The following is a 12,417-nucleotide window of genomic DNA, read 5'->3' on the forward strand; positions in this document are numbered from 1 at the left end:
TATCCCCCGGAGGCCAGAAAAGAAAGAAAATGGAGGCGCCCATCTTCTCTTGTGACCCAGAAATGCGTTCCTTTCTGTTCATTCTCACCATTTTCTTTGTTATTCCACCTATAAATAATGTGGACCCTGGTAAGACTCTCACTAGTACCTCTCATAGAAATGTTATTGTTCGTGGCTAAAGTGTCTTATTTTTCTCTGAAGGGAGATAATAATAATAATAATAATAATAATAATAATAATAATAATAATAATGTTATGTACTGAGTTGAATAGGATCCAAACTGCAGCAGTCTGATTGGTCCTAGAACAATAGGATCCAAAAGGCAGCAGTCTGATTGGTCCTAGAACAATAGGATTCAGAATGCAGCAGTCTGATTGGTCCTAGAACAATGCAGCAGTATGATTGGTTGGCAGGAACTACCCAATCATGCTCCAGATAGAAGTGAATCCACAACCTGATTGGCTTACAGTAGAATTCCGGAATTAGCCAATCATGTGCAGCCCATTGTGTAAATAATGTATATAAAGCAGATACTTTGAGGGGACTTTCATTCATTCCTCCTCACCACTATGAGCTAATAAAGAGCATGAAATCACTTCACGACTCTGAGTATATTTCAAATAATAATAATAATAATAATAATAATAATAATAATAATAATAATAATAAAAAATAAATCTACCAGTAGCCTAGATACCAGCTTCTCATACGTACCCAAAAGTACCGTAAAATTGTAAGTTGTTGTGGCATACTTAGGTCCATCTAGCTCAGGAACCAGCTGTGGTCAAACCCAGGTCTCAGGGAAGATGATTAACGTCACAACCATGCCATACATTTAGAGCAGTCTGATACCTTTTTATTTATTTCATAAACTATACCGATTGATTATAAGAAAAGAAAACCTCAAAGCGGTTTAAAGAAACAGTTGTTGTTGCTGGGTTTTTTATGCTTCTTTTGAATAGATTCCAGGAAGACTTTGAATTATCCCACTATTTCTGTTCGTTCTCAATTCAGCAACAGGCCTTGCTCCCCTTATTTCCATCGAAGGCTATCAGGACAAGGGGATCCGAATAGTTTGCCGATCCAGTGGTTGGTACCCAAAGCCTGAGATCCTGTGGAGAGGTCCCAATGGGAGGCACTTCCCTTCACTGGGACAAAAAATTTCCATGGAGGGCAATGGGTTGTTTGAGGTGCAGAACGACATCATCCTAACAGGAAGTTCAAATCATAGCCTAACCTGTGTGGTCCGGAACAGCTTCCTCAACCAGGAAAAGGAATCAACTATTCATATAGCAGGTAAGCTGTCCAGAATTCTTGATAACGGTTCTGTATTTTGGGGCTGTGGCTCTGTACAAACGATGCCTTCAAAATATATTCTTTCCTTCAAAGAATTCTGGGAAATGTAGTTGGTTAAGGATCAGGGCTAAACTACAGTGCCCAGAATCCTTTGAGGGAAAGTGTTATGTACTGAGTTGAATAGGATCCAAACTGCAGCAATCTGATTGGTCCTAGAACAATAGGATCCAAAAGGCAGCAGTCTGATTAGTCCTAGAACAATAGGATTCAGAATGCAGCAGTCTGATTGGTCCTAGAACAATGCAGCAGTATGATTGGTTGGCAGGAACTACCCAATCATGCTCCAGATAGAAGTGAATCCACAACCTGATTGGCTTACAGTAGAATTCCGGAATTAGCCAATCATGTGCAGCCCATTGTGTAAATAATGTATATAAAGCAGATACTTGGAGGGGACTTTCATTCATTCCTCCTCACCACTATGAGCTGAATAAAGAGCATGAAATCACTTCGCGACTCTGAGTATATTTCAGAAAGGATGTACTTTGAATGTGCTTTGAAGGTGTAAAGGTAAAGGGACCCCTGACCATTAGGTCCAGTCGCAGATGACTCTGGGGTTGTGACACTCATCTCGCCTTATTGGCCGAGGGAGCCGGCGTACAGCTTCCGGGTCATGTGGCCAGCATGACTAAGCCACTTTTGGCAAACCAGAGCAGCGCACGGAAACGCCGTTTACCTTCCCACTGGAGTGGTACCTATTTATCTACTTGCACTTTGGCGTGCTTTCAAACTGCTAGGTTGGCAGGGACCAAGCAATGGGAGCTCACCCCATCGTGGGGATTTGAACCGCCGACCTTCTGATCGGCAAGCCCTAGGCTCTGTGGTTTAACCCACAGCGTTTTAAATTCTCAAGTGATGTGCAGTGAACGAGTGAGGGGAGAAGCCTGAAGTCAACCAGCGTTGACACCAACGTATTCCAAAGAGAAGGAACTCGAGAAGAGAACCAGTGAGAACTTCTAGCAGGCTCACTTCCCAGCTAGGTCACTAGAGACAGTGGCAGATTAAATTCGCTGTTGAAATGTGCACCAGGACTGTAGAATTGTAGAGTTGGAAGGGACCTTGATGGTCATCTAGTCCAGTGGTAGGCAATCTAAGGGGCCGGATGCGGCCCAATTGCCTTCTCAGTCTGGCCCACAGACTGTCCAGGAATCAACATGTTTTTACATGAGTAGAATGTGTCCTTTTATTTAAAATGCACCTCTGGGTTATTTGTGGGGCATAGGAATTCGTTCAGTTTCCCCCAAAAAATATAGTCTGGCCCACCACATGGTGGCCCGCGGCTGAAAAAGGTTGCTGACCCCTGATCTAGTTCCCCATCCAGGTTGAAACCATACTGGAACCTGCTGAGCGTTGCAAATGTGCTAGCAATTTTATTGCTGCACCCCTTTCTCAGCTCCATGTTACATTTTCATCAGCAGGGTAGAGAGCGAGAGAGAGAGAGAGAGAGAGAGAGAGAGATGGGGAAGACACAGGGACCCCATTTTATTTATTGGCTTTCAGTCGGGTGATTCTCAAAGTGGCTTTCATAATAAACTACCTCTTCCCCTGCAAACTCACAGCAGTCCTTAAACCCCTGGCTGACGAAAGTTCTGGGACATATTGCTATTCAGTTCCAGACAGCATCACCCTTGCATATATATATGTACTGGGATGCCATGCTGGATGAAGCAAGTGTTATGTCCGAGTATATTTCAGCAAGGATAGGAAGAAGTGCTATATTATAATATGTTAGATTAAAATCACTTTCGATTCAGGATCTGGGCAATGGTGAGCTCCTACTGCGGCAGCAGGGACTCGTTTGAAGCTCCTCTCAGGATCAGGAATTTCCTGCAGAACAGGAGGCTTATTAAAAGTTCAGTGCTTGGAGGATAGGGAGGGCAAAATTCAGGGCCTCAAGTGTGCAGAACGAGCATGCAGCTCAGAAGGCTATAAAAACCCCTGCAGCGTGATCAGAAGGGGGAGAACGCAATAGCGGGGGGGAGGGAGAGGCACTGCCAAATCTTTGGCATCTGTTTTTCTTTTATTTGATTCAGAAACCAGGTTTATAACATCGTTGGTAATTTGCTTTGTTTTCAGATCACTTCTTCCCCAAGATCTCTCAGTGGATAGCTGGTTTGTGTGTCTCCCTCTTGGCTCTTCTCGGTTTCATTCTCCTCCTCCTTTACCTGTTTAATATAAACAGTGAGTACCTAGGAAGCTGCGTCATAAAGGTAAAGGTAAAGGGACCCCTGACCATTAGGTCCAGTCGTGACCGACTCTGGGGTTGCGGCGCTCATCTCGCTTTATTGGCCGAGGGAGCCGGCATACAGCTTCCGGGTCATGTGGCCAACATGACTAAGCCGCTTCTGGCGAAGAAGAGAAAAAGAGTTTGGATTTGATATCCCGCCTTTCACTCCCTTTAAGGAGTCTCAAAGCGGCTAACATTCTCCTTCCCCTTCCTCCCCCACAACAAACACTCTGTGAGGTGAGTGGGGCTGAGAGACTTCAAAGAAGTGTGACTGGCCCAAGGTCACCCAGCAGCTGCATGTGGAGGAGCGGAGACGCGAACCCGGTTCCCCAGATTACGAGACTACCGCTCTTAACCACTACACCACACTGGCTCTCACACTGGCGAACCAGAGCAGCGCACAGAAACGCCATTTACCTTTCCGCCGGAGCGGTACCCATTTATCTACTTGCACTTTGACATGCTTTCGAACTGCTAGGTTGGCAAGAGCAGGGACCGAACAACTGGAGCTCACCCCGTCACGGGGTTTCGAACCGCCGACCTTCTTATCGGCAAGTCCTAGGCTCCGTGGTTTACCCCACAGCGCCACCAATGTGTAAATGTTGTCATTATGTGCTTTTGATACCAGGTGGCACTGTGTAGCATCTTCTAGCTCAGTCTGTAGATCAGCAGACTCTTAACCTCAGGGTTGTGGGTGCAGGGGTTTGGACTATATCAGTGTTTCCCACATTTGGGTCTCCAGCTGTTTTTGGACTACAACTCCCCTCATCCCTAGCTAGCAGGACCAGTGGTCAGGGATGATGGGAATTGTAGTTCAAAAACAGCTGGAGACCCAAATGTGGGAAACACTGGACTAGATGATCCTTTTGATACTTTTCTACTCTGCAATTCTGTGATTCTAAATACATGGGAGGAAGTCAGAAGTTACAGTTCTGTTCTTATTAGAGAGAGGCTTACAAAATTCTTTTCTAGTCTCTGGACAGGTGTGTATTCACAGGTCTCCTGGAGAGCCAGTGTGGTGTAGTGGTTAAGAGCGATAGACTCGTAATCTGAGGAACCGGGTTCGCGTCTCTGCTCCTCCACATGCAGCTGCAGGGTGACCTTGGGCTAGTCACACTTCTCTGAAGTCTCTCAGCCCCACTCACCTCACAGAGTGTTTGTTGTGGGGGAGGAAGGGAAAGGATGTTAGCTGCTTTGAGACTCCTTCGGGTAGTGATAAAGCAGGATATCAAATCCAAACTCTTCTTCATCTTCTCTTCTTCCTCCAGACAACCTGCTTATTCAGCATTCGTCCTGATTTGTTTGCACAGAGGTTATGCTGAGGTTAGATTTGGAAGAAGTGGCTATCCTTTTCATTATTCATTCATTCAGAAGAAGAAGAAGAGTTTGGATTTGATATCCCGCCTTTCACTCCCTTTCACTCACTGTGATTTGTGCTCACAATGCTATTGGGGCAGTTACATGAGACCCCACTTCAGGACAGTTGGCATCTGCAAATGTTTCAGAGCAGACATTCTGCTTTGTTTCCAGTTGGGGCATCTAGACAAGGGATGGGGAAACGTCTGACCCACAGGCCAGATTTGCCCCACCAGGCCTCCCCATTGTCCTCCAAACAATGCCCACCGCCCCACAACTGTCATCATATGTGATGTGAAGTGTGAGACAGGTAGAGAGATGTGGCTGGATTGAACTCCCTGTCAGTTATCTGATGATAACTGCTTGGTCGGAGTGCACAAGAGTTCTGTTGGTGTTTCGCAACTTTAACCTGTTGCAGGATCTTAGCCAGACCCGGTTGAATATAGCAGAGCATACACAGACTTCCAGAAGCAATCAGTTGCAGGCAGGTAGGATGAAGCAGGAACAAGACGCTGCTGCCAGTAACTTGATTACTTATAGGTGTTTATTATTTACAGCAGACTCACAAGTTACTATATACAAGATACAGATATGGATCTTAAACTCTCGCTCTTAAACTCCAAACGACTCTCAGAACACCTCACTGACCAACCAACTATCCAGCAAGGAAGGTCATGAATCATCATGCCTATGTGGAACCTTGACCAATAGCAGAGTTGTATCCAAGGTCCCATATCTCTAGGCAGAATAACTCCCTCTGCTCAGTCTTCTTGGCCTTTGGCCAACTCTTAATTGCCTTGTGTGAAGCTGCACGTAGGCAAAATCCCAACAAGTTCCCCACTGGGAACTCCCTCGCTGACCCAAACCCAGTAGATAGCAGGATTCAATGGGGTATTCAGTCCTACTTACTCTTTCTCTCTCCCCCCATCCCCACTTTTACAAGTGGGTGGCAGTGGTGGGAGATAAAGATCAGGCCCGTTGGGCCAAGAATACTTCCTACCCCTGATCTAGGCTAGGTTTGTCTTCTTTGACTGTAGGTGGTATCAGGGCCAGCCTACATAGCGCTGGCCCTAAGTGCTGGGTTTGTTTGTTGAAAAGCAGCCCGTGCAGGGTCCCCAGAATGAGAAGCCGTGGCTTTAACTCTTGGCCCCCACTGTGGGCCTAATCCAGATTGTGCCTCCAGATTTATAATTTGCATCGCCAAAAAGAAGAGGTCCCATCTGCTTCAGTCTTGCTCTTAATTAATCATAATACTAGAGGAAAATCAGCACACCTTATTCAGACTAGAAACAACAGGTAGCTAGAGTGTACACTCAAATATTTACAGCAGTTATAATTATTTCTTCTTTCCTTTCTCTTCTAGGAAAGCTTTCTGCAGAACTGAGTAAGTCATTCTGCCTCTTTTGAGAAGAAAAACACATTTAGGCCACAGTCCTGTGCAGAGACAGGCAGTCTTAAGTCCATAAATTTAAATAAACTTAACCACGCCTAAGGGTACAATTCTTGTTGTTTACTCAGGCACAAATCCCACTGGTTTCACTTGGCCTTACTCCCTAGTAACTGTGCATAGAATTGCACTGACTCTGTATTGGACTGTGGCCTTAAAAGGGGGGGGGAGGCTATTTTAGTAAAATTAGGTGTTTTTTTAAGTAGATGTGAAAGTTGGGTTCAGTTAAAGCCAATAGCAAAAACTGATGGCTGAAACAACACATGCAGCTTGAGTGGGTAAAAATAATTGATTCAGAATTTCCACCATAAAAGGTATTTCAAAAAACTTTCCCCAGTTTAGAATAAGGCTTGTTAGGTAGCAAAACTGCCAACTCTACACAAACAGGACACTGGGTATTTTCTCTCCATGTTTCCAAGAACAGGTGAAATTCATCAAATTGAGGCATTCAGCCTCGGTTCTTTTTTTAAAAAGTTTGAAAGGGAGGGGGCTCTCCCTATGCACAATATTTTACATCCACACCATAGATTTAAAACATACTCAACATCGTTTTCCCTATAGAATCCTGGGAACTGTGGTTTGTTTAATGGTGCTGGGAACTAAAGCTCTTGAAGAGTAAACTACAGTTTCCAGAACTGCCACAAAGCACAGACACTCTCTGTACAATGTCCAATGGCCTACTCTGAGGCAAAATAACCCAGGATAGTCTAGAAGGGCCCATACCATTTAAAGGCACCAAAAACTATTCAGAACAGGCCTGAGAGGAGGTCAGCACACCAGAAGAGAAGGCAGTCAGCACATCTCCCTCAGATGGCACCTTATCTTGTGCCAGGCCTACATAGCTGTCAGCACTGAAATAGTTTTGGTGTTTTTTATGCGTAAAGCACCCAAGATCAAGATATTCCATACCAATGTTAATTTGTCGTTGTGTGGTTGCTTTTAGGTTGGAGGAACTTGGTGATGCCAATCAAAAAAGGTAAACGGCTCTCCTGTTTTCGTATGCGTGTCACAATGCATTATTTCAGGCATGAAATCTGTCGCCACTCCCTGATGCTGAATTTTCGACATTAATTGAGGACACAATAAAACTACCATGGTGCGGTTGAGTGGGGCGGGGAAGGAGAACCTGTGAGGTGAATATCTTTCCCATGGTGAGATTTAGGACTCACCATGTGATGGGACTCTGGTGTTATCCATTCGGGTCACATTTTTTAATAGTGACTTCGGAAGATTCTCAACGGTTACGGGAATCTTTGTTTGTTTGTTTATCAAGATTTGTATACCACTTGATTTGCTTGTTTTTTAAAGAACAAGAAAACCTCTAAGCGTTTTACAATAATAATAATAATAATAATAAATTTTATTTATATCCCGCCCTCCCCAGCCGAAGCTGGGCTCAGGGCGGCTAACAACAATAAAACAATACAAAAGTACAACACAAACAACACTCTAAAATCATTCATTATAAAATTAATTAAATTCAAGCCACTGGCCACTATTGGGCCAGAGCTCCGCGAAGATTGCCGAGGGAGGGAGTCAGGCTGTGCCCTGGCCAAAGGCCTGGCGGAACAGCTCTGTCTTGCAGGCCCTGCGGAAAGATGTCAAGTCCCGCAGGGCCCTAGTCTCTTGTGACAGAGTGTTCCACCAGGTCGGAGCCACAGCCGAAAAAGCCCTGGCTCTAGTTGAGGCCAGCCTAACTTCTCTGTGGCCTGGGACCTTCAAGATATTTTTATTTGAAGACCGTAAGTTTCTCTGTGGGGCATACCAGGAGAGGCGGTCCCGTAGGTACGAGGGTCCAAGGCCGTATAGGGCTTTAAAGGTTAAAACCAGCACCTTAAACCTGATCCTGTACTCCACCGGGAGCCAGTGCAGTTGATATAGCACCGGATGAATGTGATCTCGCAGCGAAGACCCCGTAAGGAGTCTCGCTGCAGCATTCTGCACCCGCTGGAGTTTCTGGGTCAGTCTTAAGGGCAGCCCCACGTAGAGCGAGTTACAATAGTCCAGTCTGGAGGTGACCGTCGCGTGGATCACAGTGGCTAGGTCAGGGCGAGAGAGGTAAGGAGCCAACTGCTTAGCTTGGCGGAGATGGAAAAATGCCGCCTTTGTTATAGCTGCAATCTGCGCCTCCATGGAAAGGGAGGTGTCGAAGATTACACCCAAACTCTTAACGGACGGTGCTGGCACTAACTGCGCCCCCGCAAGAGATGGGAGTTGCCCCCCCAATCCCATATCGTCCCGTCCCAGCCACAGGACCTCTGTCTTCGAAGGATTTAGCTTCAACCGGCTCCCACGTAACCATCCAGCCACAGCTTCCAGACATCTGGTCAGTGTGTCTGGGGCCGAGTCAGGATGGCCATCCATCAACAGATAGAGTTGGGTGTCATCGGCATACTGATGGCAACCCAGCCCAAAACTCCGGACAAGCTGGGCGAGGGGGCGCATAAAGATGACAAACCTTGATGTCCTCCATTAATTGTTACTGGTGCCATAGAATACCTGTTCTGCATCTGAAATAAATAGATATGTTAGTGTGGTGGCACCTGGACTTTGAAACTCCCTGCCTGTTCATATCCCTGTACTCTTTTCGGCACCTGCCAAAAACATTTTTGCTTAGACAAGCCTACTCAGGTATTCAGGTATTGGAATGCTGGTGTGTTTTTAGTTTGCTGCTGGTTTCAATTTTTTGAATGCTCAGATAAGTTTTGACTAAAGATTTTATTGTTTCCTTCTTTTCATCAACCCCTGAGGGAATTTTATTTTTATTTTTTTACAATCAAGCAGTGTATCAACCTTATGAAATGAATGAATCAATTTAAGGAAACATTGCTGCTGTGGAGAAATTTCAAATCTCTAGGGGGGAAAGGCAATTCTTCCACTTGACTGCCAGATAGTATTACCGGTGCATAAAGTTGACGTGTGAGCATCTACTCTTGGGTGTATTCTTTTAATTCAAACTTGCAGCAGAGTTTCTTCTTACAGAAAATCTTTATTATTTACACAAATTTACACTGGTCAAATAGAACAACATAATTCCTTCTCCTCTATCCATCCGACTCTGAGATTCAATTGCTCGTTTTCAACTTTGTTCATTTACACACTGACTCTGACCTTTAATGACCACATGCCCTTAATAGAGGCTCCTGTTACGAGATTTTTCTGTTGCCTAGCAACCTGTTCAAGACCAATTCTTTCTAGAATATTCCAATAAGTCAAGAAGGCAGCAGGCAGATAGCATGTGCCAGTGCAACTGGTTACGCTGGCCCTCAGCCGCAACACTGTCTGGTTAACACTGATATTGCCCTCCTTCCTTCCGTGACCTCTTTCCTTCTCATCTTCTCCACCCTGCAGCAAATGTAACCCTGGATCCGGACACAGCGAACAACGAGCTCATCCTGTCTGCGGACCGGAAGACCGTCATACAAGGCTTCACGTGGCACAGCCTGCCTGACAGCCCCCTGAGATTCAGCCTCGAGCGCTGCGTTTTGGGAAGCGAGGGCTTTTCCTCAGGAAGGCACTACTGGGAAGTCGAGGTGGGCGAGGAGGGGTACTGGGCCGTGGGGCTGGCAAGGGGTTCCGTGAAGAGGAAGGAGTGCCTCAGCCTTGACCCCAGCGAAGGGATCTGGGCCGTGGAGAAGTGCCGGGTCCAGTACCAAGCTCTCACCGTCCCTGAGACGCCCCTGTCTTTGCGGAAGAGACCCAGGAAACTTGGGATTTACTTGGACTACGAGACGGGGCAAGTGGCGTTTCATGACGTCAACCACAAGACACCCATCTTCACTTTCCCCTCCGCTGCTTTCGACGGGGAGGTGGTCTTCCCTTTCCTGCACGTCGGGGTGGGATGCTGGCTTCGACTGTGCCCGAGAATTTCCTTGTGTGAGGCTTAACGGGCAAGCAAGGCATGACACAGCGGACTTGGAAGGCACCTCAAAAGTCATCTCTGCTTATGCACTGGGGACGGGGTGTGTGCATCTATCGTTTTATGTTTTACTGTGCTTTTAAGTATTTTGTGGGGAGACTCCTAGAGCAGGGGTAGGCGATCTAAGGCCCAATCGCCTTCTCAATCCGGCCTGCGGACGGTCCCGGAATCAGCGGGTTTTTACCTGAGTAGAATATGTTATTTAAAATGCATCTCTGGGTTATTTGTGGGGCATAGGAATTTGTTCATTCCCCCCCCCAAAAAAAAATATAGTCCGGCCCACCACATGGTCTGAGGGACGGTGGACCGGCCCACTGCTGACAAAGGTTGCTGACCCCTGGCTTAGAGTGTCTGGGGCAACCCAGCCAGGTGGGAGTCATATAAGTTAAATCACCACCATCATCAAATTTCAGCAGGAAAAGCATGGGCAGCTGGCGAACTGCTATCCCTTCGCAGAGGAGCAAATGGACAGGATGAAGGTTGCAAGGCGTCCTTGAGCATGAATAAAACAGGCAATCAAAACCAGAGGATGACCCTCGCTCTGTGATGCCACCATCAGCAGCTAGTTTGACAGCTAACATCGGCAATATCAGAGGAAGCGTTAACCACGGAAGCGTTGCTCTGATTATATGCCACTGCCTTCAAATGCAATAGCCAAGGAAGAATATTTGTGGGTCGGCCTCCCCCTGGATTGCGTGCAGGTAAAAGCATTCAAGAGCACCTTTGGTGTTTACCAATTCAAATCTCCTCCACTGACTGGAATCACTATGTGTGGGTAGTTTTCATTTTTAAGCAATTTGTCCAACCGTCCTCCAAACACAAGACGTACTGAGAGTCATAAGAGGACTGGAGTAACGAGACGGCTGACAGTGATACTGTAGCATTCTTGATTTGCCTAAAGTGATTATGTCCAAGATTTTAGTGAAAGGTGTGTTGTTATTCTTGAATATTTGTTTAAATGAACATAAATAAAAGCCTCTTCAGTGCTAAGGTGAGATCTACTCGGTATGCACGGTTCCGCGTTCCATTGATTATGGTGCTGTGGGTTAAACCACAGAGCCTAGGACTTGCTGATCAGAAGGTCGGCGGTTCAAATCCCCGCGACGGGGTGAGCCTCCCGTTGCTCGGTCCCTGCTCCTGCCAACCTAGCAGTTTGAAAGCACATCAAAGTGCAAGTAGATAAATAGGTACCGCTCCGGCGGGAAGGTAAACGGCGTTTCCGTGCGCTGCTCTGGTTCGCCAGAAGCGGCTTAGTCATGCTGGCCACATGACCTGGAAGCTGTACGCCAGCTCCCTCGGCCAGTAAAGCGAGATGAGCGCCGCAACCCCAGAGTCGGTCACGACTGGACCTAATGGTCAGGGGTCCCTTTACCTTTACGCCTACATTGGAAGACTCTAACCATGGGCACACCCACACTGCTGCTTTCCCCTGGGAAAACCCGCTGTTTGCCACCAAATTGCAGCAAACATCCATCAGGTTTCCTCTGGATTGGCATTTGTGAGTTATAGACTGAACCACTCAAGGAAAGAGAGAACGGCAAGTGTTTTAAATGGGGCATGAACTGAAACAGCCTCCAAATGAGAAGGAGGCAATTGCAGAAGGTTGCAGAATGGCTTTTTAAGTTGACCAATATTGTAATTATAGAGTAAAGGACGGCAACATATTTAAGGAGATGTCAGCATTTATTAAGTTTTGGCAAACAGGTACAGGGTAGAGCAAATAATTCTGACAACCCAGTACCTAAACGTTTCCTGTCACCTGTGCTTTTTCATTCCAGCATTCTATATAAAAAAGTAAAAGTAAAAAAGAATTCTTAAAATACTTACGCAAATTTGGATAAACGTTTACTCTACTTTTTTAAAAAAATCTGCAATTTTAAAAAAATATTTTCCCAGAATGTAAAAATTTGCAAGGGACATTAACAAGGCACCCTAAACAGGTCTCAATTGAAAACCAAGGTGATCTCCTGTATCCCTGTATTTACCATGTTAAAATTACAAAGCACCACTTTTCTTATCAATTTTCATCGTCTTTCTTGGTTTCAGCTTAGCTTGGATAAATTGACTGCACTCAACCCTTAACTACTTGCTTTATCTTGCAATACTGCTTT

General features: G+C 45.9%; 1 protein-coding gene across 1 annotated transcript; it reads left to right on the plus strand.

Annotated features, from left to right (window-relative positions):
- Nucleotides 1-11,296, plus strand: LOC128408925 (butyrophilin subfamily 3 member A3-like). Its single transcript, XM_053378997.1, has 6 exons — nucleotides 1-129; nucleotides 1,016-1,297; nucleotides 3,434-3,538; nucleotides 6,304-6,324; nucleotides 7,331-7,363; nucleotides 9,739-11,296. Exons 1-6 carry the CDS (start codon nucleotides 30-32, stop codon nucleotides 10,272-10,274), a joined length of 1,077 nt encoding a protein of 358 aa, XP_053234972.1. The 5' UTR covers nucleotides 1-29; the 3' UTR covers nucleotides 10,275-11,296.
- Nucleotides 11,297-12,417: the final 1,121 nt, after the last annotated feature.

Source organism: Podarcis raffonei, chromosome 2 (genome assembly GCF_027172205.1).
Source record: "Podarcis raffonei isolate rPodRaf1 chromosome 2, rPodRaf1.pri, whole genome shotgun sequence".
Taxonomy (NCBI): domain Eukaryota; kingdom Metazoa; phylum Chordata; class Lepidosauria; order Squamata; family Lacertidae; genus Podarcis; species Podarcis raffonei.